The sequence below is a fragment of the Pogoniulus pusillus genome, chromosome 36, assembly GCF_015220805.1.
Source record: "Pogoniulus pusillus isolate bPogPus1 chromosome 36, bPogPus1.pri, whole genome shotgun sequence".
In the NCBI taxonomy this organism is placed as follows: Eukaryota; Metazoa; Chordata; class Aves; order Piciformes; family Lybiidae; genus Pogoniulus; species Pogoniulus pusillus.
In genome coordinates this window covers 9,036,493-9,063,401 of record NC_087299.1, presented here as the reverse complement: position 1 = coordinate 9,063,401, position 26,909 = coordinate 9,036,493, and the positions used below count along the sequence as shown (strand labels likewise).

The window sequence follows — 26,909 nt, the reverse complement described above, 5'->3', positions numbered from 1 at the left end:
TGTGGTGTGGTTTTGGTGCTCTGTCTCAAGCCCAGGAAGACTTCAGCAGCACCTATGTGCAATTTATCAATAGTCTTTATTTTCTGACTTACAAAACATGTACCTAAAGCAACTGAGAAGTTAAACATGTAAACATTCTCTTCATACAGAACCACAGTTTGGCTTAAAAAAATACTTCTTTGTTTTAAAGGCAACAGAATAAGCACAATCAGTTTGTACAGAGTTAAGAAAAATACTCACAGGAACATCTCTAAATAAATAGACTGGAAAGGGGAGGTCCCTTGGAGCATCTGTATAAAACCAGAAGCTGCTTCTTTCTAACATGTACCTTGTGAAAGTGATTTCAGCTTCACTCTGCAGTACAGTTCCACTTGCTGAAAACCATCAGCTTCATTCCAGATGTGATTCCAGTGGTGTACACAGAGGGAGGTCCAGCTGCTGCCCCACTGCTCTTTACTGCTTGCTGGTAAGTCAATTCTCTAGAGTAAGTAACCTGCCTGAAGAAGTGTGCTGGGTGGAGAAACACCCTTGGCTTTGCTCAGGTCTTGCAGTTTGCACTCACAGAACTTTAGTTTATTGCACTTCCAAAAGTGGAGGACAGAGGTCAGGAGCCACTGCTGCTTCATGCTGCTGTACAATTAGAGTAGGGCTTTACTTGTCTGGGAATACCCTGGGAACTACCAACTGCTGCCAACTGCTGCCAGCTGCTGCAAACCAAGTCTCCACGGGTGACTTGAGACTGCAGATTAAGAGAGCATTGCTGCTGCACGGGGGCAGGACCCTGGAGTACCACTTGGTGGCATGTAGGAGAAGTGCTTTTACATTACAAGTTTCCTTCCACCATAATGTACAAACCACCGAGTAGGTTGCTGTGGTGAGTAGGTTGGTGTGGTTTTGGAGCACCTCGGCTTAATGGGGCCTGACACTTCTGTGTACTTTTTACTCTGTAAATTGGGTTAACAAGGAAGTTAACAGCTGTGCTCTGAAATGGAGTAAAGTTGTGTGGCCACAAGGAATGCTGCAAGCACAGTCTGGGCCATAGCAACCCTGGAGGGGTCCTAAATGTTTGCTTGTCCCCATAGAGCAGCAGTAAGGTAGATGTGTGCAGCCCTCTGATGAGCATGCAGAGAGCTCTAAATCCTGCCCAGTATTTAATATCAAAACAAATATTTGGCTTCTGTCTTCCTCTCTGCAGTTCTGTTTAGCGTTTCAGCAGGATCCCTGCCAACCTTCATTCCATGATTGTGGCAAGTTTCTGTATGCACCATATATAGAATCTTGGTCTCCACAAATCCTGCTCTTCAAAGCCCTTGGAGAATGACAAAAGATGGCATCGAATCCTTAGAGGACAATGGTGGGGCCCTGTAAAAACTCTGTCCTAGAAGGCAGGCACCATAAAGCAGCTGCTTACCAGACCCTCCCTGTGTGCATGGGAACTGGGAAAGGGCATCCTGTGATGCTGTTCTGGGGACAAAAGGAGGTGAGTGACATGGTGGCAGCAGCATCTTGCTGTGAGGGCACAGACTTGCTGTCAGTTGTGGTAGAGCAGCTGGCACATGGTGAGCTGCTGCCCTGTGGAAACTTGCATTTGCCCAGGTCCTTACAGTACTGGTTTAATTGGGTGTGAGAGATCCAAGCACCTTCCTAGTCCTAATTTAAATGGTGAGGATCTGGCTCAAGGAAGTAAAATTCTCCTTTTACTACTTAAGGCAGCTAAAACAAATACCTGAGAGTTTACTCTCAGTTTTTTTGACCAGCTCAGTTTTCCAGTGCTGTACTTCTGACTGGTTTGAGATTGAAACCCAAGACCACTGCCTGCAATTCTCTAAGCTCAAGAGAACCACAGCATTGAGAAAAATGTTTAGTGCAGAGAGCTCAGCAATACTCAAAGACTGCAGGAAGTTTCTTCTGGAGCAGCAGCAGCAGCAGCTCTAGAGCCCTGGCTCCAGTGCAGATGGGGTTTTGTTTTCTGCAGGTCTGTCTGTGCACATCTATCTCCTGTTCTTTTCCTAGTGTTAGTCAAATGCAGAGTCCCAGGACAGGAAGGCAGCTTTCTGTTCTAGCTAACACAGAACTTAGAGCCAAAACATCTACCTGCTGCAAACCTTTTTCAGTGCTGCTTGTTGTTCATGTGGCTCACAGCATGTGCCAGCCACTGCTTACATTCAGTCTAGAAAAGAGCTTCCCAGGGCTGATACTAAAAGTAAGATTTGTCTTCTAAAGAATTGCTGCTTCTAGTAAGAGATGCTGTGTGAGGCAACCTGGTTTATATGAATACCTCCAGACCAGTACAGAACAGACCTACTGCTTCTTCTCATCACAGATGTTAGCAAGTGCTTCAAATCAGACTTGAGTTCCTGTGTGTAGGTAAGGGGGACAAGGGAAGGGTTTATTACCATGGATGGAATATGAAACACCTTTACTCTTCTGAAAGTTACTTTTTGAGGGCAGTGTTAGCTTAGCTGAGAATAACAAATGGATTTGAACTTGTCCTCTGCCCTGGTGGGTTTAAACAGCTAGCACAGGGCATCAGTATTTTAAAGTACAGGAGTATCACAGAACCTTAGGGGTTGGAGAGAATCTCCAGAGATTGAGTCCAAGCCCCTTGCCAAAGCAGGATCACCCCGTGGCAGGCTGCACAGGAATGCATCCACGGTGAGTGTGGAACTTCTCGAGAGAAGGAGACTCCACAACCTCTCTGCACAGCCTGCTCCAGTGTTCTGCAACCCTCACCGTAAAGAAGTGTCTCCTCCTGCTGAGGTGGAGATGTCAGGGCTGAATTCTGCTGGCTGCAAGAGTCCTGTCAGTCAACTCACATTAATTCAGGATTAGTTTAGTTCTAAACATGCTGGCTTTGTGGGGATTTTAAACCAGCCCTGAAAGTTACATTGCCATGAGAGCTGTCCATCATTTGCCAATGCAGGGCTCCCTGGAGGAACGGGATCTGAAATGCCTGCTGCTTTGGGAGGGTTTTTTAACCTGCCTAAGAAAGAGCAAGTAAAGGATTTTGAAAGACAGATCTGTGAGTAAAAGAAAGCTGCTCAGCCTAGCTAAGGGCATACTGACCAAATACAGGGTCCAGCTTCAGGGGTGTCTTGAAAATGAGGCTGTGCTGTTCCTTAAAGAGCAGGAATGCCAACACCTCAGGAACCCGAGGTGGGAAAATGGAAGAAAGCTGCCCATGGAAGTGCTGAAGGAAGCAGGTATTAACCACACCACCTCTGAGTGCAGCATCAGCTGCAGCCTGCTTGCTGCACTTCACTATGCTCAGTGGGGCAGAATGGCAGCAGTGGCTCCTGTTCATCTGTCCCTGTGCAGCTGCAGTGCTCAGGTGAGGACACCAGCTGGAGACAGCAGAGTAGAAACACTCTGCTGTTCTTGGGGAGAGGTGGGGCAGACCATGCTCAGCAGTGAGGATGGGGGAGGCTGGAGCGGAGTTTTGTCCTGATACAGGAACCAGCACAGCCGAGCACAGCTTGCTCCCTGGCTGACCCCTCACAGACACAGTCTGCACCCCAGCTCTAGCAACAGACAAGGAACTGCGTACTGTGACTGAAAGGAGGAAGAATGTGGAAAGCAACAGGGAATACAATTTAAGAAGGTGAGAGCTGAGGTGCAACTTACTATAAGTGTTTCAGTGCCAAACACTCACCTGGCACCCTTTTGTCCTCACACAGGAACACAGACTGGCCAAAGAGTATGGGCACAGACCAGTGCCATCTGTCCTGGCTACCACTGGGCTGTCAGTGTAGTAGCCCAGTGCTGATGCAGGCACAGGCCAGGGCCCTGCATGCAGGTAGTGCAGGGAAGGCAGGTGGCAAACTGGCTCTAATGTACCCCAGCAGGAGACACATGTGGCAACCAATGCTCCAGGCCAGTTTTAAGCAGCTCTTTTCAGGCTTAGGACAACCCAGGAACTGCTGGATCCTCAACTGAAATCTGACACAGGAAAGGAAACAAAAATACCTAACCCAATCCAGGCATCAGGTTTTTGACTGCACCATCAGTTCAGTTTCAGACCACACTGGCCTCTGTAGCAGTAAGATGACAGCATAGATACTCTTACCCTGCCACAATGCAGGATTAACCAACTGTCCAGGTTGGCTGCAGCAGGGATTTAAGCTGCCCTACCTTGGTGTGCACTGAAACAAGGTAGGAGGAACAATCACGTGGCGGAGTCAATGCCTCCATGCTGCAGGGAGGGGGACCTAGAAGATGGGCTATAGTACAGGAGCTACAGGAGTGATTGGTTCTCAGTGTTCAGCTATATTGTCAAGAAAATAGAACTATACACATTAACACACTGGGAGGATGTTACAACTGCCTGAACTCTTCCTCTAGAAGATGCATTTGAAGCCTAACGAGTTGACAGGGGCACAGTACCTACCTCCCCTTCACTGTTTGCAGTAATTTTATTGCCTCTGGTCTCTGGTCCCCAAAGATCTACAGCAGACAGGATGATGGAGCTGAGGAGAGGCCCTTTTCAGTCATGCAGGAATGTCTGATCTCTGGGAGCACAGGTGGGGGATCTTCAGCACAGCAACATTCATCAGTCTACAACTCTGTCTGCAGCTGCTGGACTCAGTGCAGGTTTTACATTCTCTGGGAGCAGGGCTGCAGGCTGCTGCTCTACTGCCTGTTGTCTTTGGATACGTTGTGTGCCAGCCAGTTCACTTTGGTTTTCCAGCTCTCTCGCAGGGCTTCGTTAAACTTGAGTCTGAAGTGCTTCAGTGCCTCCTCATCTGTCTTCCCAAGGGCTAGGGAATCCTGAAGGAAAGAGGCAGGAATCAGTGTGGCCTCGCTGAAAGCACAAGTGAGCAACTGCGAGGATGTTTACTCACCAGGAAATGGCTCCACTGAAAGGAGCCCCAGGGAAGGAAGGAGGAGCCATTGATTTGTAGTAATTACTCTAGCTGCTTCTCATTCTGCTGAGAACATGCACCCCCTTATCATGCTGGGCACAGGGAAACAGGGGTCTTAGTGCTCCTGCACAGTTGGCCAAGGCTGGGTTGTTATGATTTAAGAGGCACTCTGGGAAGAGGAATCAGCACCCAACCAAAGAGCTCTGTCTCCTCCTCTGTGAGCTGCCTCTACAGGGTAGCTACTGCCTGCCTCTGTGCTGAGAACTGTTCCTGAGCACCAGCAGCTGGCATTTCTGGTGGCCTGCACATGAACACTGGCTGTCAGCTCACGAGTTTTAGAGGTGCTTTGTTTCTAAGTACAGCCTTCCACCTAAACACCTCCTGGCTGAGCTACAAGAGCGATTTTAACCACGTGGGCTCTGAGTCTCTTACCTTTAGATACTGAATGTCTTTAGAGCAGCTGAGTTCTGGCAGGCCAGCAGCTTTCATCAGTGCAAACAAGTGCAGGAAGAGCAGACCATGGCGCCTCAGAATCATGTAGGCCTTTTCACAATAACCCCTGAATCTGTTCAGGAGGGAACAGGCAAAGCAATGAAGGCTGCAAGCTGTACCAGGCCATAAAGCAGGACCCTGCTGTCTGGTCTCTACCAAGCTCTTTCCCCATCTCTGACAGAGAGGTGATCATTTCTTTTACTTCTGTGTGTATGGACAGCCCTAGGGTATATATGCTCTGAAAATTCAGAGGTTCAAAGCTCCACTCCAGCTGAGCTGCTCACACTCACCTTTCAAACTTCTCATTGTTGTTAGTTTTCCCTTGCTGGATGACATGCACAAAGTCATAGGTTAAGATGAAAGGAACTCGTTCTCTGTTGATACCAAATTTAGTCTTGAAGTTCCCCAAAAAGTGACCAAAATCGATATGGAACAGCTGAAAAGAAGGAAGAAAGGGGGGGAGGGGAAGTTTTCAGAGCAGTATCTACTGTAGCTGATCAGTGCTGAGCTCTCTTCACAGCTACTGAACTCAAAATACGCTGAGAACAGTGAGCTGTCCCCTGGCACTCCTTGGGGAAAAGAGGCTGCAGCCTGCTTCGGGCAGCAAAGGCTCTTACCTCTGCAGTGCCTGCTGCAGGAGCTCCTGGCACTTCTAAAGCCTCAGTGTGTCACCAGCAGCAGCAGAAAGAGGGCTAAAATGGACACCCAATGCTGCAGTCTCAGACAGTGCATGGATGCAAGAGGACTTCTTGTGAGTGGTGAAGCTGCTACACTACACAACTTGCTGAGGTAGGCTGTGGTGTGGCTTACTCTATTTTACACACCCAGCTCAGTGCAAGGAGGGAGGAGGCTCCAGTGCAGAGCCTTCAGCTCGGGGTACCCAAACCCGAGGCTGTCTAGCGCAGGGCATCAGCTCCCCCCGGTGGACAAACAACCGAGGAAGGTCTCTGAGCTCCTGCCCAGCAGCTTCTTAGAGGAGAGGAGGCACTCCGGGCGATGGGCTGCTGCCAGCCACAGCCCAGAGGGACAGTGATGCCTTGTTAGCAAATGACAGAGTGTCTGCCCCAGCTGGCACCCCAGGGGCACTCCCATCTTCGTCTGCCTGCTTGAGGTATGGGGATAAGCTGTCAAGGTGGGCTCCTATGCACAGAGTGCAGGCAGCTGCACACAGCTGAGGGATGAGGCTCAAAACACCAGCAGTCAATTTCTGACTTCAAACATGAACTTAGCCAACCAGCTGAACTCACTGGACCTGCAGGAGACCTACTTGCACTGCCCAGGGCAGAGCTGGTTTAGGCTTAGACAAGAAAACTAGGTCAGACTTCACCTCACAGTTCTGGTCATGGAGCTTTAGTACAGGCCCTGCTGCCAAAGGGGGTTCCTTTGCCTAGCTTTGCCCTTTCTCTTCCAAACAGTGTATGAGATACAAACTCTGGTAGCTGTTGTGGAACAGAGAAGGAAGGGAATCAGTTCAGTGCATTGATGATCACAGTGTGATCAGCTGCATTCATTTTTAAAGCAGAACAAATAAGCCAACAGGTTTCTTTTTTGCAGGAGGGATCTCTAAAGATATCAGCCTGGGTAAGTGGCTGAGGGTTTTACCCAGCAACCGCAAGTGCTCTGGGGCTCTGCTGAAGCCAAGTGAGGCTGCAGATTGAGAAGTACACACTTGAGTGTGCATCTGCACACAATTTTAGGTCTGAGAGGTACAAATTGGCTCCACTGACATGCCAGAGTGGGTGTTGAGAGCAGCAGCTGCTGGCAGCCATGCTCACAGAACTGCAATTCAAGGTACAAAACTCTATTTACCCTCTTCGTGATAGAAGCTACTGAGAGTATTTGTCCACTCTGCCTCTGGGCTGGGAGGTGAGGTACATTTCTTAGCAGGAGGAGTGCTCTGGGATGTATCTGTCCATTGCTAAGTAGCTCTCCTGCCCCTCTTCCAGTGCTTCTACAGTAGCAGTGGCTGCCCCTACCTGCCCAGTCTCCCGGATCATGATGTTGTCGCTGTGCCGGTCGCCGATCCCCAGCACGTAGGTGGCCACGCAGTACCCAGCACAGGAAAGAGTGAACTCCTCTATAGCTTGTTCTAAGGCATCACTGCAGAGGGTGAGAACAACGAGGACAGTGAGCACCAGTGCTTCACCACTGGAGAAGCTGGTTTTACAGCTTCCCCCATGCAAAGCTGCAGACCCATGTCTGAGTCTCTGCATTGACAGCTGCTGGTACCTGGAGGTCTGGACAGGGCTGTGTCCACACCCTCAGCAAAAATGGGTCAGTCTCAACCAAATGAACTAATTTCTGGATCTCCACAGACACAGTGGGCTGCTGGAATGATTCCTGTTGGAGCCCTGATGCAGTGCTGCTCTCTGTAGCTAGTAAAAGCACAGGCTACACAGCTTTTGTGCTGCTTGCTTTTTTTCCCACCCCCCAGTTTTGCATTACCCTTTCTGCCTCTTTTCTAGCTGCCACTATGCTGCCTGTCTGGAGAAAGCAACAGGACCCATCAGGGGCCTATGGACAATGCTACCTTATCACAAAGCTTGCAGACAATAACCCAGACACCTCACTTTCTGCTCAAGAAATGGATCCTACAGATCCATGTAATGCCTTCCAGTGTGCCAGGCAGAGAAGCAGCCACAGAGATTGTTGGACAGCTTGGAGTTATGCTTAACCAAAGGGAAAAGCTAGGCAAAGCAGAAGGAACATCTCTAGGTGGAAGGAAGCAGTATAGCAGCACCGAGTGAAAAAGGGAAGCCACTTGCCCTGGGTTCTTGGACTTCAACCAGTTCAGCAGAGCGTCCTTGTTGAAGGCTGCTGTGGCCACCATGTTGCTCTTGTTCAGCTGGATGTTGGCAATGGTGTCTGAATGCATGACTACCTCTATCAGTCCAGTCTTGTCTCCTGTGGAGAGGCAGCCATAAGGGGTCATCCTGCAGAGATGAAAGAAACCCTTCCACTGAAATCTTGCCCACAACTGGGGGGTGTTGACTCTTCAGTTTTCCCTGTCTGCCATTATCTACTCCCGACCTGCTCCTCAGCACCACAAAGCCTGAATAGCTGCTCACAGAATACTAAACAGACCTGCTGGGGACAAAATAAGCCTGCAGACGAAAAGGGCCTCAATTGCTGCAGCAGGACAACTGTCTGCACATTACTCACCTCAGGTCCAGGCCTTCCTGCTTCCATAGGACATCCATCAACTGGATCATCTGTAGAGTCAGCATGTCCTGACGGAGATCTGAGCAGCATTACAAAGGAAAAAGGGGCATAAGTGGCTCCTGGTCTCTCCTATTGTGCTCTTGCAAGTGGCTCTTGTTCTGCCCCTGAAGCAGGTCAGGTCCAGCTAGTAGCACAGGTAACAGTCTAAAGCCAGCACGCTGGACACCTACACTAAGACAACACTTCACTTGGCCAAACTCTCCCCAGAGCAGTCAGTGTAGCACTTCAGACTGCTCATTGCAGCAGTGAGCAGCAGCAGCCACTCCAACCCTACCAAGTTTGGATTGCTGGAGCTCTTTCAGACCTCACCTTGGGTCTCTTTTACCTGTGCAACAGTATCCAGCTGCTGCTGTCCTAAGATCTTACTGAGTAGGGCAGCAAGTGAAATACAGAGGAGAGTTTGTTGTATCTCCAGAGCACTGTTAAAAAACTCCAACATGTTCATGTTCCTCCTGCCAGCATTTTAGTGGTCCACATTTAAGCCCACTCAGCACACTAAACACTTGAGATTATTATGCTTATGAAAATACTTTGCCAAAGCCTTACCATCTCCATTCTTAAAGATAATGCCCACTCCACCTCCACCTGTCTCTTCGTTATTAAACACAATCCATAAAGGTTTCATCTTGGAGTCCATAAAGGTGCACTGGTCCACACTGGAGGAAGGAAAAGTAAACCAAATACCATCAGGGTTTCCAGCTACTAAAGAGTGGCCATCTAAAATGTACATTCAACAGCATCTGGTACCTTCCACGAGAAAGGAGGCCTTTGGGGTCACCAGAAGCCTGGCTCTGCTGCTGCACAGAGCCTGCAGCAGCAATTCAGAGGTGCAGCAATCATCCTTACCAGACTTCAGCGAGGATAATGTTGGGGTTCAAGGGCGACTGGAGGTGGGAAAGTGCTTCAAGATAGGTTTCCTGCTTCATGCACACATGCATCATCTCCTTGGTTTGAGGCTTGGTGGCCTTCTGAGAACTCACTTTAACAAAGTCATTCAGAGCTTTCATCTTGTTGAGTGCTTCTCCCTGAAAAAAAGGGGAGGGATGAAGCAGGTTTAGAGAGTTCCTAGAGATAGTTTAAAAACTCTTAAAATCTACTGTGAAGTGTAGACCTTGGTTGTGTCTCTTCCCTTCTCTTCAACTTGTGGCAAGTTCATATACTGCAACATAACAAAATCTAGTATCTGCTCAAGGGAGCTCCACAGTGATGGATATTCTGCTGGACACAGAGGCATTGCACAGGAATAATGCACATTGTCAAGCAGCAAAGGAAGAAGCAAGGTGCACTGGCTAGAAAGGGAGAATAAGAACTACAGCCTCTGCCTTCAAGACTTCTGGGGAGTCCTGGTTACACAGAAGGGCCAGAGAGGCTCCCAGACAGAAGCAGCACTGGTTTGTGGGCACATCTTAGATGCAATTTTGTGTATAGATGAGTCAGTCACTTCTGAATTGGGTGAAGTGATACTTTAATAGCCAAAAGAGGTGTTCTAAGGAGGGAGGAGACAGCAGGATTACCTCCACACAGCAACTGAATCAGCCAGTTGTGATCAGCTCCTGATAAATCACATCCAATCACAGCAATGGTCTTTGGGCAGTTCAAACCTTTCTAGACACACAGTGCAGTTTAGGACATGTGTGGGTGAGTAAGGGATGAGCAAAGTCACATGTGATGGGGAACTCCAGGCTCTTAACAGGCCATGCCAAAACCAACACAGCAGTTCAAAGGCATTTAAAAAATATATCTATGAATGCTACCATGAAGCTAGAAAAGCTGAACAGCTGAGAACCAGCTCCAAAGCAAGAGGGAAGTTAACCCCATGGCTAAAAGCAATTTTTACCTGCTTCATCAGAACTTTCATATGGTGGGTGCTGCCTCTGCAGTATGCTTCCAGAATCAGGCCAAACCTCAAGGCAACTGCAGGAACATGCATTTCTGACCTAGGGGAAAGAGGGAGGTTAAAGCAATTCTGACTCACTGCAGTGAGTGACTAATTCTCCCATTCATGCCAGCACAGGGAGAGGAGGGTGCAGGATGTTAGCTGCTGTTTAGATTCTGTTAGAGAGGGAAATAAAAATGCACCCACCCCAGAAGGTGATGTAAAAAAGCCACTGCTTGAAATCATGAGACATCTTTTTGCATGACTGGATTTCTAACAGCTCTCCTGAGAGCATTGCCTAAGGAGCAAGGACAGTTCAGAGCCTATGGCTCAGAAATGGCAGGTGGCCAGGGATGTCCACAGTAAATTTCAACTCACGAGCATGTGTGTGCCTATATCAGTTCTGAAAATAGAACCTAATCTCATCACCACAACAACAACAGAAGAGAAAACAACAAACAAAAGATGCTATGTTCCCCTGCCATAACCCTTCTTCAGGCTCCCACAGACAAAAGCAGCAGGTCCAGGGTTTTGGTAATCGTGGCAAGGGAACTCCAACCAACGGTTGATGCAAGACACCAGCAGCTAAAGGAGAGCCAACAACCCCTCAATAAATACCCTGGCATCTGTACATACAGGTGTGCTTGCCAGGGCCATGAGCAAAGCAGTGGCTGCTGCTTTCACTGGATTCTTGAGAAACAGCCTCAAATATTTGCTCTCTACCTCAGGTGCCAGAAGAGGAAGTGGCCGATCTTGCGGTTGGATAATGCCCTGTCCAGCAGGAACTTGGTTAATTCACAGTCTAGGTAGGATTCATATTTAAGCACCTGGACGAGCTGCAGCAGGTACTGGAACAACTCATGGTCTCTGTGGACAGAAAGGAAAAAAGAAGACAACGTTCACTTCCCTGCAACAAATGTGCTTGCAGAAGCTGTGGAGACAAAGCTGTCAGCCTCCTGCACAGCCCTGCGCACAGGCAGCGAGGGGCTCTGCAGCTCCCTCCTAACACTTACGTCAGCTTCTTCAGGGAGTTGATAGCAAAGGAACCAACATAACGGTCAGGAAAGCTGAAATCCAGCAGCTCCAAGGCATTCAGGACAGGCAGCTCTGGCCAGGTCTGAAGCAGGGAAATCATCTGTAAGGGAAAAAAAAAGACCAAAGAAGGATTTTATGTCAATGGGCATACATCTAAAATTCCACTGACGGAAGAGCAGCTCCTTTTGGGGGAGTGTCACTATTTATAGATGCCTCAGAGCAAGTTTGGACTGATGGGTTTTGATCTGGTGTCTGCACACTTTGTAGCAAGGCTGACAGGAGAAGCCATCCAAGTCCAAAGCAGGGTTACTTTGCTGTACTGTAGGCAAAATTTGGCTAAGATCTTTGGGAAGAGTACTTTTCTGCAGCATAATGATGTAGATCTAAAAGGGACCTTTGGAGGGTCCTATCAGAGCTCTTGAAGTGAAGAGGGATGAGCAGCACAGGCACCATCCCATGATGTCTGATGTTCTTGATGGAAGAGATTCACTGGTGGTGTCCCACCATCAGTTACAAGTCACCAGTCCAGATCCTACAGTCTGCCACCAAGGCAGACAGGCTTTTTCTTGCTGTCGGTTTCTGGGGGGAAGCAGCAGGACTTTATCAGTCAGTAATGAGTCTAGGATAATGCACAGTGCCAAATGGAGCCCAGAAGAGCCAAACCTCAACTCAGCTGGGTACTGCTCAGCACACACTTGCAGTGCCTGGTTGAGAAGAGAAAATCTCCCTCGGCCTCAGTGTGCAAAACTCACCTGCAGAGGGACGCTGAAAAACATCCCCTGCTAAGCTGCCCTCTCAAGCACACCACAGGAAGAATGTAGAGACTGCAAGATGTATCATAAATGGGGTCCTAGACACCAAGCCAGTATCCTCACCTGGGCAACATCCTCATGCTTGTTCCATTTGGTGATGATGAGCAGCTTGGCCAAAGCTTGTGGGTACTGGTCACGGATATCATATCTCATCTTCCACACCAGGTCCTTCTCATGCTCATACAGCTCAGTGTGGCTCCTGCGCTCCAGGATCTCCTTCAGCTGCTGCTTCTGCTCATGGGAATCACAGGAAAGAGCATACACAAGGCTCAGTCTCAACCCAGAGGACTTGCTCAGCCCAGAGAGGGCCTGTAAGACTGGGGCATGACCCAGTCTGGTGAAAGCAGCTGGTCAGGAGCATGATGGTAACATATAATTTGACCTGTGAAAGCAGGCTTGTACATAGCCTCATGTAGCTGAAAAACTGATGGCCTCACCTCCTCAGGATCTTCTGCTGCAGCACGGAGTTGTTCTCCATTCCTCCCCAACTCCAGAAGCTAGGACACAAATAAAGAGTCTGAGAAAGGTTCCTCATTTACTACCAGCTCACTGCCACTGCAGGCATTTATCCTGCATTAAGCTTCAGTCATTTGCCACCTCTGGAGGAGGGAATCACACCTTTCACAGCCCAGAGATAAGTAATGCACTCAGCAGAGGTGTAAGCCATAGAGCCCCTTCCATGGCAGTGACAAGAATGAAGGGGTGAGTCCTCTCCTGAAAAGGGCACACTCCTGGGTGAGCTCTTCCCCCTCAAAAGGGCACACCCATACCATTTGAGAGCAGGGGTTCTGTGTCTCTGAGCTCTTGGCTAAGAGGAACCATTCCAGATTCTTAGAGCTGGTGTGGGTTTGCCAAGCAGACAGCACTACTCAAGCCACCTTCCACACCAGCACAATCTGTTCACAGTGCTGAGCCAGAACATGCAGCATGGGGAGTGTGTATGTATGTCCCTGGCAGAGCAGATTTCCTTTCTTTCCTGTAACAGGCACATTTCTTCTTCCACTTTAAGTGTCTGGCCAATGACAGATGGAAAATCCCCACACCACACAGCACATTATCACTCTCTGCTGAAAGGGAGGAGGCTTTCTACTTTCACTCATTTCCCCTTTTATTCCTCTTCCTTCCTATAGAGCCTAAAGCTGCCTGCAGTTGGAAGGCAGCTCAGGTAAACCCATATTTTAAAACAAATGCTCATCTCAGAGCTGCTTTACCTCAGGAATTCCCAGCCTGGAATAGCATTCACTCTAAGGCACATTAGTTAAGACAAAAAGTCCTATGTCCAAGCAACAATATCTATGAATTAGGTTTGCTTGTGTTCCCTGTCAGCAGCTGTCCAGCAGACAGTGGCACTGGGTGCTCCTGCCCCAGCAAAGCCAGGCCGTTTCCATGCCCCCCAGGAGTGTCCCCGTCCCCTACCTGCTCAAACGAGGGGTAGTAGACAGGGTGTGGAGCGACGCTGGGGAAGCAGATGACCAAGGCTGCTGCACTTTCTGTGTTGGGGTTGCACTGCACCGTGCCCATGGGGTTCAGCAGTTCCCCTTTCTCATCTGGAAAGCAAAGAACACAAACCCATCACCACCAACCTTGGGAAGCTTTGCTCCAGAAAGCAGAGCACAGATGGGTCCCAGCTCCCTCACTGGACATTGCCTGGCCCTGAGCAGCTCTCTTCATCTTGCTGGCCTCTCACAGTTGCTGTATGCATGACAGCAGCAGCCTTTCATGTCATACAACCAGTGCCAAGCTAAACAAGGCCTTCATCTTGGCAGGGCTCTAGATGCCATCACAACACAGAGTGGTTATCATAAATCATACCAGGTCTGCTAGCCTGAACTGTTACAGCCCCTCCTGCAGCTAGTGGCCAGCAATGCAGGGAGCCTCTGGCTTTGTGGGGGTAACTCAAGACACGAAACAACAGAGTCTCAGTCTCCTGCCATACCTGGAAAGGAGGACCACATGTGCAAGCAGCACTCCCCTGTTTTCAGCTGGTCCTTATAGTCAAAGAGCATGACATTCACCCAGGCAATGGGACAGTCCTGCAATGCAAAGGAAGAAGCTCATTTGGCTGCTGTGACTGCAGATGCTGCAAGAAGGGAAGAGAAGAATTAACAAGAAAGTGAGCTATCCCCATGCAGAGCAAAGCCCCCACAGGAGGCAGGAATTCTATAATCCTGATGTTTTCCAAGTCTGGAAGTTGCTGCAGAGAATGCTACAGGCAGGTACTTCCCATTCAAGAGTGTGCAGGCACTCCCTGCTCAAGGAGGTGCTGCAAATGTACCACCTCTGATAGTGTGACTTGTAAAGTTCTCCTAAAATCAGAGTGCAAGAAGGCATCAAACTCTGCTATCTGCCAAAACCTGGAGTCTTTTGGGCAGTGCTGAACGGCACCAAACACCCCCCACAAATCTTCTGCACAGCTGAAGAATCTCTAAGTTTCTGGTGAGGTCTTGCAACTCTACACTGGAGGGTATTTGAAGAAGCTGTGACACACATTTCACAGTCTGAGGGGAGGAAGAGGAACCTCACTTTTGAAACAAGGAAACACTTATCGTAACTTCATTAAGAGGCAAAGTGCTAGATGTATCTGAGGATGTGAAGAAAAGGCTTGGCTCCTTTCTACAATAATAAACACTATCTACAGAAACCCAACTGTATGCTGCCAGTCCTCCATCACACATCCCAAAATACATCTCACAAGTCCAACCCAGCCTCATTTTGGAGGTGGGAGACTGGAGCAGTAAAGTGACTGGGACACGGCCAAGAGAGAGAACTCATCTCCTTGCTGTAACCCAGTTCCCTGCCATGGGAGCAGACAAGACATGTTCCACAACTGACCTAAGATTTCCTGCTGTCAGGTTCCCCAGCTGGAACAGTTTACCTCATGCACCATTTCAGCAATTCCAGCACTTCACTCAGCTGCTCAGCGAGCACCAAGGCTCACACATGCACTAGCGCAGAAACTGACTTGCAAAGCGGCTGCGAGGCAAAATTCCAGTGAGATGCACCCACAAATGAGTGTGTGAAGGGAACCACAGGGAGACATCTTGTTCCACTGAGACCTTCCAGAGAACAGACCAGGCTTACCCCAAAGGTACACCAGAGGACTTGGAGGAGGCAGCAAAGCCAGCATTTTCCTCCAGCGTGCCAAAATCAATCTTTTCCAAGTGGCCCCTTGTAAACCTTTGAGTTGATTTGATTAGACTAAGTGTCCTCAGTAAAATCCCATTTGAGACATCAGCTTCTAGATCACAGGGGAAAGCCAAACAAAACACCATCACCAGCAATAACCTTTCCTAACAGAGTCAACGACAGCAAACCACAGCACAGAGCCTGCCAAAACACAAGGCAAGATTTTTGGCAGATCATGTCCAGCAAAGCAACGATTCAGCATGGTAAGGACAGAAATATCTCCTGCCTGACTTTGAAAACACTGCAAGCCAAGCCTGGGGGTGACACTAACCCTCTGACTCACCCCAGTCTGCAGGCATGCCTGTTTCTGTGGTAGTAAGCGATTTAGTCCCAGCTATCTGCTCTGGACACTGCATGTCACTCCCCTCTGAGTCCTGTCAGCAAGGCAACCGAAAAGATTATCAACCAAAACCAAAGAAGCCAGGGGACACTCTGGCTGTGCCCTCCTCTTAGCAAGCACATCAAATGGGACCTGGACACCTCACTCACAGCTGACCCTGTGGAAAAATCCTTTTCTGTGCTGCTCAGTCCAAGCAAATACTGTGGTTTTACATCGAGGGCTCACCAGAACACATCCACCTTTGCCCAGCACCAGAACACAAACGAACATGAACAAGCTCCTCTTAACAGCTCAGCTAACCAGGCTGCTGTTAGTGTGTCAGTCAGAACAGTGAGAGTTCCTTCTGACTGCTTCAAACCTGACACTTATTTCAGTGTGGTCGCAGAAGCAGCCTGTGGGTGAATCAGACAAAAGCCTCCGGCGGGAGTTGGAGTTCTACTGCTCTTAAGTTGTAAAACAATAAAAATGTTGATCCTGGTCCTGGCCTCGAAATGTTTCCAGTCTGAAATCTCCAAGCCAGAAATTGGTTTCTCACAAGCAGGACTCATGGGCTGCCTGCTGTTTAATGCACTGAGATCCCTACTGATGCCAACCAAACAAAGCGCAGTGAACCGCCCAGCAATGAAAAGGAGCTAACAGGACCGAGACTAAATCTTCCCTGATCACATTTAGCAGCCCTTCATTTCTCTGTGCTCTAGTAAAGATGGCATGACCAAACCCCTCCTTAAAGCATGTCAGCAGTGGTTTTGTGGCTGCAGAAACAGTAATTTGCAGAGGAACAAATGCATTTGCTGCTCGTAAAGAAGACTCTTCACATGCAAAGGGCTCCAGGCATCGTGTGTAAGTTACGACAGTGGGAAACCAGCAACTCCAGGCTGCAATTAGCTCCACTTCTAGTAACTGAATTATGAATGGGCTGAAAGTTTTGGAATAGAGGTGAGCAAAGTGAGAAATACCACTGCATCCGATTCAGAAGCTCCAAACAAGAGCTTCCAAAGTGATTTCATCCCCATAAGAGCCTCCAAAGCACTCTTCAGTCCTCAGTGCGCAGCATTTGAACAGTAATCATGAAGATTCTGCACTTTCACTTTACCTCACTTAAAGCTTTGCTGTAATCAGTGTTTTCATCCCTCATTTTCTTCCCCCTTCTTAGCTGTTAATTTGCTCCACTGGGGGGTTGCATGAAAGACTTTACTAGAAAGAAGATGCAACAGGGAAGATGGTTTAACCTCAACTACAAAACAAGGAAGTTGTGTAACAGCAAGAGAGAGACACCAACACAAAACGACTCCTCTTTAAGTGCCTTCAGATGCTGGCTGTGTTTTTCACTGGTCTCTCTGGGCAAGACATTAGCATTTAATCAGCCTTTGCTACAGGCAGCTACTCCTCACTTCGCTGTTCCTGTTGGAGTGGTTCGTGGCCATCACGATCTAAGCAATTTTATTAGTCAAGCCTTGCCCTGAAAGCAAAGGGCACTGGGTTCAGAACGCTGCCCTGTGCCCCCAGCCTGCCTCAGTCCCACGCTGGCTTTACTCACAGCTTTCTTGGACTTCTTCTTGGTGGAACGTGCCTTCTTGGCCTTCTCGATGACGGCGTAGAGGGCGAAGCAGAGCCGCGCCATGCGGGGAAGGTCACAGATGCTGATGTCGAAGTCCAGGCGCTGCCTCCACACCGGCTCCGAGCACACATTCACCTCCGAGCTCGAGACTGTCTTGCACAGCATCTCATTGCCGTGGAAGAGACCTGCCTGCACCACCAGCTGTGGGAAGGAGAAAGAAGAGAACACCATGAATCCTCAGGCTCGCTGGAGACATGATTAGAAGAGGAATGGGAAGGGCAGGCGTTCAAGAAAAGACTGGATGAGGCACTTAGTGACATGGTCTAGCTGACTGGATAGGGCTGGGGGATAGGTTGGGCTGGATGAGCCTGGAGGTCTCTTCCAACCTGGTTGATTCAGTGATGCCCTACTGGCTCTTTAACAGTTTGTTCAGATATTAAGTTCCTTAACCCTCCTCTTTACTCAGCTTCAGAATCACAGAAACATCCAAGTTGGAAAAGACATTCAGGACCACCAAGTCCAATTTATAATCCTACTCAACAAGATTCCCCTTAAAACCATATCCCTAAGCACCACATCCAAACGACCCTGAAACACATCCAGGGTGGGTGACTCCACCACCTCCCTGGGCAGATCATTACAGTGCCTGACCACTCTCTCTGTGAAAAACCTTTTCCTAATGTCCAATCTAAACCTACTCAGCCTCAGCTTCAGGCCATTCCCCTTGCTCTGTTTCCAGTTACCTGTAAGAAGAGACCAGCAGCAGCCTCTCCACAATGTCCTTTCAGGTAGTTAATAAAGGCATTGTTATCTACTTCCTGCACACAGACTTGCAAGAGCTGCTTACTCATTGCAAAAGGCTTGGGCAATCCATGGGTTAGAGTCTTACAGGTCTCACCCTGTAAAGCCAAGCAGTACATACACCAAATCCTGCTCTGAGATGCTGCAGAAGCTAAGGAAGCTGCTGCACTGAAAAAGCAGAACATCCCCCTGGGCAAGTGCCAAAGGGGAGGCAGATCCACACTGCAGGAGAAAGGCATTTGCCAACAGCTGAGCCCCAGCACAGGCCTGCAGCACGGAGCCAATCCAGACCTGTCTCTGGATGCACATTTTCCTGCAATCTCCTCTTGCAGCCTGCCAGATCACTGTACAGCCAAAAGCCAACCTCACCTCCAGCTTTACCCTCTGTTCCAACACTGCTGACAACTCTCAGCCACAGGAGTCTGCCTCAGATGCAAATGATGGGGCACTGGGCAGAACTGTTTCACTGCCTGTCCCTTTATCAGGCCTTGCCCTACAGAACACCCCTGTCCTGACACGTTCTTGCCCTGTCCTCTCCCTAAGGGCAGCCATTCCCCTTCTCATTCTCCTGCTCCTCCCAGGGCTTTGCTGCGTTCTGTCTTCACTGTACCAGTCACTACCTCTCCCACCATTCTCTCTTCTCAGAGCTGGATTTCCTCTCCTCTGGCTTTTGGAGGCTTCTCTGCCTCCCCATACTGCCATCAAGCTGTCTTGCCACAGGGCAGCAGCTCTGCTTGCTGCTCGGAAACCTTTGCAGGGGAAATGTTTCTAAGAAAGCACTGCTGGGCTGCTGGCTAACAAGTTCCCTTCCCCTTCCTGTTGTGATGCACTTCAGAGGCTGCCCAAAGGCTGAATGAAGCACGACAGAGGGTCACATGAGAGCAGGCTGTCAGCCCCTGCTCTCCTCACCACACAAGTGAGACAGATGCAGCTAGGAAAGCCAACACACAAAACCAAAACCCCAGAGTGAGTCAGTACCTACCTTCATTCGCTCATCTGCGTTGACCTTGCTGCCTTGCACCAGCTCGATGTAAAAGGACTGCTCCAAAGACCAGAGAGAACCATAGTTGGGCTAGGAAAAGGAAAGGGTTGGAATCAGGAATAAATGCAGCAAAGTCTTCTCAGCCCAGCCCCAGACCTCATCTCTCATTGTGTGCTTTTTTGCTCCAACAAAACAGAGCACTGCAGTGCAGGTGGACAGCACAAAGGTTGTGGAGGGAGCTGAAAGGCTGACTGGCAGTTCCCCTCCCAGACCCCTGCTAGGAGCCTGTCATGAGAGAGGCAGGGAGTCAGCTGCTCTCCCCAGACCAGATCAGCATCTCCACCAATGGAGGAGCTGAGGGTGACCCTGCTGGGTCACTGTCCCCTTTTACCTTTTTCTTAGGGAGTGGGGGAGGCTTGGCAGCCATCTTTGGGGGGCTGGCAATGCAGTTGGTTTGCTCATCTCTCATAGCAATGATAGTGGAGGAGTGGACCATGGTCAGGTGGGGCGTGAGGCCACGGTGCAGGCAGCTGCGAATGTACTGCAAAGAGAGGAGAGAGTCGGCACAGGTCGAACAGCCAAGCAGGCAAGAGCAGACAGGAAAAACAGGGCTGGCTGAAGCAGAAGCAGGTGGAAGGAGCAAGGAGAGGACACTGCAACTCCTGCTTTATAAACCTGCAACTCATGTTGCCAGGACTGAGAATATGAAGTGCCTTTTATAGCTGGCATTTCATCAGCAGCCTTAAATGGCTGCATTAAGGGAAAACACAGAGGGATTCAGCACTCCCAGCAGCAGTTTCCCCTGCCAGAGGAATACAGGCTATGGAATTGCTTGTCCAACTTTCAGGAAGAGAACCTCCAGCCCATCATGCAAACAGACAGAATCATAGTCTATAAATGCATTTACACAGCACTTGGTACCCAGGGACAGGCATAGATCCCTATCCCTCCAAAAGGTAAGGATCTGTTTGGTTCCTGGAAGCATCCCTTGCCCTAGGCAGCATCCTGCACAGAGGATAACACATCTCAATCTACCCTCCCAGCAAGAGAAGGCTACATGGCAACACACTCATTAACAAATCAAGACACAAGGCTCACCTGGAACTGGTAGAGGGGGTAGTTCCCATAGAGATATTCACATTTCCCATTCACCTGCAGGGTGTAGTCCTCAGGGTTCTCCACTGTCTCGTGGCGGAAGACAGTAGCCTGCTTCTTGATAGCATAGCTCATCAATGTGATGGGGAACTCCTTTGGGGAGATCTGGAAAGTGAAGCTCTCCTGCAAACCCAACAACACAGCACACACTGTCAAATGCCAGCAAAGGGCTGAAATCAGCACAAGGAGCAGCAGTAGCCCAGCAGATAGGTAACAACATTCCTGCTGCTGACAGCAGGTGACAGGAAGGCAGAATTACACACACACATTAGCCAATAAGCAGGGATGCCTGCCAAACTGGGCAGGAGCTTGTTTCAGCAGTCTAAGCACAAGGCTGGAAATCAGGAACTCCAAGTCCAGTTTAAGCAGAATCACCACTTCATGTGCTTGCTAGTCACTAAACATCTTCCCAGGGTCATTCCGTTCCACCAGCCCAAGGTCACTGTGCTCAAACATACTGCTCTGCAAGGCCCTTCTCCCACCTGCTTCCTGCCCTGCCACAACATGCAAAAATAACTCTAACCAAAGGTAGCAGGCAAGAACAGGGGACTGTGGGCAACACAAACCAATGCAGGAGCTGAGCAGGCTCTTGGGCTTTCAAATGAAAGGCATGTTGGATTCTGTGCGCCTCTCCTACCCAAACAGCTTTCCACCACATGTACATGCAGCAACCTGAGCTACCAGCTAACCAAGTACACTCAAGGCATGGTCAGGAAGGGGAACTGCTCCCTTGGCTGCAGGCTCAGAGCCTCCCTCCCAACCATCTCCACAGGCAAAGGACTCTGGAGAATGAACACTGAACACATGGGAGCACTGTCCCCACAACATTGTCCTGCCTCCAGGTGCCCAAAGGCTCCCCGAAGGGAAGGCACAGACCAGCTGAACAGCACAGAAACGTTTACACTTTACCCCGCCAGACTGAAACTTGATGTTGACAAAAATGTTCTTGGTGGGGGTATGCAGAGGGCCAGCCCCAAGGCCTTTGGCCATGGGCTCCAGCTGCAAGGGAAAGTTGTACTCCATCCAAGCTGCCCAGCTGAGCTGCTGCCGCTTTGCTGCTCTCTCCTCGCAGAACTGGCACATTTTGGTGCGGAAATCGTTCACCTCTGGATCCTGCACAGAGTCAAACTCATGCAAACCTGAGTGGGGAGTAAGAAAGAAAGGCAAAATTAGCACCTGCACCCAACAGGGAAACGAGCCTTTGATAACCAAGTGTCTCTGAAACAATCTTCCTGCAGACACAGTATTTGGCCCAAAGAAGAAGAGTCAGCCCAAGCTACCAGCAATCACTTCCTCGCCATACAATTGTACCCACTCAATTACCACAGCCCTCTGCAAGCAGGAAAGATCACCCTTCTTGTGCCTGCACACACAGCTCCCTCACCAGACCCACCAGATCACCCTTCTTGTGCCTGCACACACAGCTCCCTCACCAGACCCACCAGATCACCCTTCTTGTGCCTGCACACACAGCTCCCTCACCAGACCCACCAGATCACCCTTCTTGTGCCTGCACACACAGCTCCCTCACCAGACCCACCAGAGACCAACCTTGCCGATTCATCACCTGCACGAGCAGGGCTCCACCACTCTTCCACACGCAGCAAGGCTGTCTGGGACAGCAGCAGGCAGCACCTACAGCCAGCAGCCTGCACGCTGCTCTGAGAGCAGTGCTGGGGGAACTGACCTTTGCCAATGAGCAGGCTGATCTGGGAGTTGATAACCTTCTTGACTCTGTCTCCCTCGCGAGCCACGAGCCGCAGCACTGGAAGGAAGGGTTGGATGTCACAGAGGCGCCGCTGCTCGTCCTCCAGCTCCTGCTGCTCTGCTGTCTGGTTGATGCAGGTGAAGACATAGGCCTCGGGGTCACTGAGCATATGGTAGAGGGGCTCATACTGAGCATGCTTCCACACCACCTGGGCCAGAACAACAGCAGGGTGAAACCACAACTGCACTGCTAGAACCTCCTCTGCCTCTTACTGTCACCCCACAGCCTTGCTCTGCTGAGATACACCATTCAGGGAAGGCAACTTCCAGCCAAACCTTCTCACAGCATTCCTGTACATGCAGTCACTGGCTGCTTTTCACACAATCCACAAGCCCTGGGTGGCCAACTTAGACCTACCCTGACTCCACAGTTACTCCAACCAAGGCTGGACGGGCATCAAGAGAACTGAGCCTGCCAGAGAACAGCCACCAGCATGCTGCTGCTGTCAGTCTCATGGGCTAGACATGGGTTTAGTGGGTTGAGAGGCTGTCACAAAGGTAAGGCTCTCATAATGAAGCACAAAGAACCACCTCAAAGCAACACAGAGAAAACCCCACTTGCACTGAGCACGCTTCCTCAGGTGCTCCCCAAGAACGGAATCTGCATTCCAGGGGGATGCAGATAAAGACTGGAATAAAGCTGTTACCTGCTTGATGGTGCCCAAGCTGGCATTGCAGGACACAGATAGGTTTAAGTATATGCCTGTGGGCAGTAGAAAGTCCACTTGGATGCTTTGGTTTTCCCCCTTGGACCAGAATTCCATAGGGCAGTAAATGCCTGGGGGCATCCTGCTCACTTCTTAGCTACCACCTGCAAGAAAAGAGCAAAATGTCTATGGCTGTTGACTACATGATATAGCCTCAGACCTGTGCTGGGCTCTGTAGGAAGTCAAAGTGCAAAAGAACCCAAAGGAAGGAAAGTTAGCAGATCCTTGCAGCCCACTTTGGTCAGCTTTCCAGTCCAGTGCCTTTCAACCACAGAGGTGTTCTTGCTATAGCATTTGATTCTACCTTGCCCTAACCTTTCCCAGACTGGGATGAACTCCTGCATTCAACAAAGAAATGAAACAATTCTCTTCTCTTGAGGACAAAGACACTTGTCCTGACAGCTCATCTACAACCAAGCAGCCAACAGAAAGAACCTACCCTAGCTTGGTAAGGCAATCCTCAGGCCACATGCTCCAAGCTCCACTTTGTTTTTCCAGAGCTTAGTTCCAGCCTGCAAGAAGGAGAAAGAGGCATTACTGGTTCTGAGCACACACAAACCACTCCACTCTGTATCCCCCCTTCAGTTACAGGAAAAAGGAAATCTAAGGCTGAGACAATCAAAACTCTAGAGTCAGACACTGGTTGGACATGATGATCTCAGAGGTCTTTTCCAACCAAAACGATTCTATGATTCCATGAAAACAGGTTTGCTAATTCCATTGGCATCCCCTCACTTGGCAGGGCTCCACAGTTTATGCTCAGTACATCCAAAGAAAAAGAATCTGAAGGCCAGCAGGTACAAAGCGCTGATTTCAAGCACAGGGTAAGTGCACACAACAACAGCTAAACCAAAAGCACTCAGCAGAAGCTCGTTGTGTTTCCTTTCTTAAAGACACATAACATCAAGGGTAGAGAAACCCTCATGCTCCAGCCATTTGTCATTCCAAACCTGCCTGGACACCATCCAATGCACCCTGCTCTGCACAACCCTGTTCTGGCAGCAGGGTTAGACTAAATGCTCTCCAGAGGTCCCTTCCAACACCTAACATTCTATGATCTGTGAGTTGCCTACAAGCAAGGTACCACAGCAGTGAAAACCTCCACTTTTCTTCACAGATGACAGACGGCAGAGTGTGACGTCCCCACGTGCAGGAAGAGCTTGGAACTGCTCCCATTAGCTGCTACTGAGAGACAGGTAAGTGGCTCCAACTCACTTCACCCAACTCAGGAGAGGAGCCAGCTCACCTGAGCTCCCTCTCACTTACTAGAGCTATCCCACCAGGCCAGCAGAAACACATGCCAGTGGTACAGCCTGGAGGGTGCTCTCCTAGCCACAGTTCACAGCTGCTGCAGCTTCAGCCTCCTGCCAGCCTGCCCCGAGCAATTCTATCAGCACCACTGGCCTCAGTCCATAAACCCAGCACATCTGCTCATTCACAACTCAAAACGTGGCTTTGCAGCTGTCAGACAAGGTACAAACTTAGGAAGAAGCTGAGCAATGTGCTGCTCAAGATCTGGGTCTCTGAAATCATGAAGTCCTGCCGCCAGCTTCAGCATGACAAGGAGCCCAGCATCTTATCTGGCAGTGCCTGGGAGCACACCACTTCCCCAGCAGCAGCGAGGTGAGGATTCCCAGAAGTATGAGTCTGTTTTATCTGTCCTGCTTCCTCAGCGCACAGCTCTATCGCCCGGAGGCCGGATACAGAGACCACAACCCCATGTGCCTCAAGAGGGAGGGAAGAGAAAGGGGGAGGAGGCAAGGTTGGCCAGTTTGAATAAAGCAAAACAAGCTGGCCTCTGCCCACCACCAACACAGCCTGCGAGGTTCTGGAATACCAGCTTCCCCCGCCTCTCCCGCAGGCAGCTAAAGCAGCCAACCACCCAGAGATGGAAGACACAACAATGGCTGAACTGCCTCCTCCTGCTGAGGATTTCTGGCTGGTGGCACACCCAACAGGCATCAAGTGCCTACCTAAGCTACCGGCACTGCAATGTCAAGCCTGAGTTGCACAGCGCCTCGGTCCTTCCAAACTCACTGAGCATCTCCCAGTGCAGAGGGACTTCCCCAGCAGCGCCCGGGGCGGATGTGTCACTCGAAGAGTAACTCTGGTCCTGCACTCTCTAACACTTTGTTTACCAAGCCTCTCCCCCTTCCACAGCCAAATCCGGAGTGCTCCACCACCTGCACCTTACGTGTGACAGTTTTTGCAACAAGCAAGTGCTGCATAGATTAATACTCCTGCACCACTCCACCACCACCTTCCCTTTAGTTCTGGGAAACTGGAACAAAGTTCTGCAGGCTGTAGCCTTGCTTGCACTGTGCTGACCTGGTGAGTTACAATTCCCTTTCCCCAGGGTCACTCTGCCGTTTGCGAACAGCCAAATGCAGCACTGCTCCCTTTGGGCAGGCTGTATGTTACCAGGGTTGTTCGAGAGACACATCACTGCAGCAGCCTTTGTAAAAAGGATTCCCCCTTGCAGCTGTTGATTTTCAAAAGCCCCAGCATCACCTCAGGCTTTCACCCTGGTGGGCAGACAGATGATTGCTAAAAATCCCATGTGGTGGTAGGGTTCTGACCTGTAAGCCTGCTAGCCTGAGGTTCAAGTTAAACAGTCCACACTGGACAGAAATTAGTCTACTGCACACAACTTGCAGCCCTCCCAGAGCTAGGCAAGCAAAGGTGAGACACAAGACTGTGTTTCAGTGGGATGCAAGGCCACAGAACCAACTTCAAGCAGGTACAGAGGCTATCAAAGACTCCTGCTTACCAACACAGGGCTGCAGCCACCTGCTTTCTGCCATGACACCTCCAGCCCCTGCTCTTCCTCCTCTAATATACCACAAAACATTTTGCTAGAGTCTGTCCACGTTCCTACACCTTCCTACAATGCTTCTTCCTCCCTGCACCAGCCACATCTCCCACAACCTCCCAAACCTCCTTTCAGGTGCCCAGGAAGCAGAATGGACAACCAGAACACACAAAGCTCTTGGTCTACAGCTGGTGCACACACACACACTCCATCTGAGAGACAGACCTCAGCATGGGCCAGCTGTTTGGGCAGCCAACCAAGTCACACTGACCTGCAGGTACCAGGTAAAGACCTGGCCCTTGGGAGGGCTGAGTATAGCCCTCTGTGAACTTCAGGCAGCCCCTGAACTAGAGGCATGCACTGAACATTTCAGGAAACCACAGAGCCTCAAATACCTCCTCACTCATCTCAGGCAGCAGTTTTCCTCCTGGACTGCTTGTACACAAGCCTGACCTAAAAACTGCCCCATGGTATGTACCATCTGGAGGAAAATAATTAGGAGACAAAGGTTCCAGGTTTCAGAAGTAGGCAAGTCCTCCAGTCTTCCATTTCCTCTCCTCTCTTTTCCTCAACTCAATAATCTGCAGGAAAGCTCCAAACTGCTTCACCCTCTTGCATTACTGGATGCTCCCTCCCTGGAGGTGTTTAAAGCCATCTGGGACAAGGCCTTGAGCAAACTGGTCTACTGGAAGGTGCCCTTGCCTGTGGCAGGGGAGTTGGAACTAGATGATCTTTAAGGTTCTTTCCAACTCAAGCCATTCTATGATTAATCAGTGTGAAGGTCATAAATGTGCATCTTTCCAAAGAGGAGAGATGGCCAAAGCAGAGCTGATGTGCACACAGGACTAGTCCATGCATGAGCCTGCCAGGACACGAACCCCAGTGTCACTGGATGCCATCTAACCAACAGAGGCACAGTCAGCAATGGCAGGTGACCTGTTTTGAGCTCACACAGCTTGAGGAATAAGCAGCTTTACACAAAGGTGAGTTTATGCAGACGGTAGCAGACACAGTTGTAATTACCCAGCGGCTATGTAACAACCCAGGAGTAAACATAAAACACACAAACCTCCTCTTATGCAGCTTACCAGCCACAGCTCTGGTGTTTACAACATACAGCAGCTAATGAAAGAGAGAGGGCAGCGAGCTTGCAAACTCACCCATGGAGCAGCACTCTACAAACCTCTGAGGCTGCAGCATCAGACAGACACGGAAGCACTGACGCCCACAGATGACACTGTTACCAAACCCCAGGGCTACAAAAATACCTTGCAAGTTTGTAAGAAACGAGTGGCACAGAGC

The 26,909-nt window shown here is 49.8% G+C and overlaps 1 protein-coding gene across 3 annotated transcripts; it reads right to left on the bottom strand.

Annotated features, from left to right (window-relative positions):
* Positions 1–57: 57 nt before the first annotated feature.
* PIK3CD (phosphatidylinositol-4,5-bisphosphate 3-kinase catalytic subunit delta) lies at positions 58–26,909 on the bottom strand. Of its 3 annotated transcripts, none has more exons than XM_064172267.1 (24): positions 26,768–26,909; positions 23,235–23,307; positions 22,736–22,899; positions 22,009–22,237; positions 21,231–21,460; positions 20,265–20,444; positions 19,558–19,707; positions 19,167–19,256; positions 17,363–17,584; positions 14,236–14,332; positions 13,716–13,846; positions 12,737–12,796; positions 12,363–12,530; positions 11,466–11,587; positions 11,176–11,319; positions 10,414–10,513; positions 9,423–9,601; positions 9,123–9,232; positions 8,517–8,595; positions 8,120–8,287; positions 7,331–7,454; positions 5,645–5,790; positions 5,295–5,427; positions 58–4,767 (listed from the first exon to the last, which is right to left on the bottom strand). In XM_064172267.1, the coding sequence occupies exons 3-24, from the start codon at positions 22,874–22,876 to the stop codon at positions 4,630–4,632; spliced, it is 3,141 nt and encodes a 1,046-aa protein (XP_064028337.1). In that variant the 5' UTR covers positions 22,877–22,899; positions 23,235–23,307; positions 26,768–26,909; the 3' UTR covers positions 58–4,629. The 3 variants fall into 3 exon arrangements, with proteins under 3 accessions (XP_064028337.1, XP_064028338.1, XP_064028339.1); XM_064172268.1 differs by having other exon boundaries at positions 26,876–26,895; XM_064172269.1 differs by lacking the exons at positions 58–4,767; positions 5,295–5,427; positions 5,645–5,790 and having other exon boundaries at positions 7,363–7,454; positions 8,120–8,258.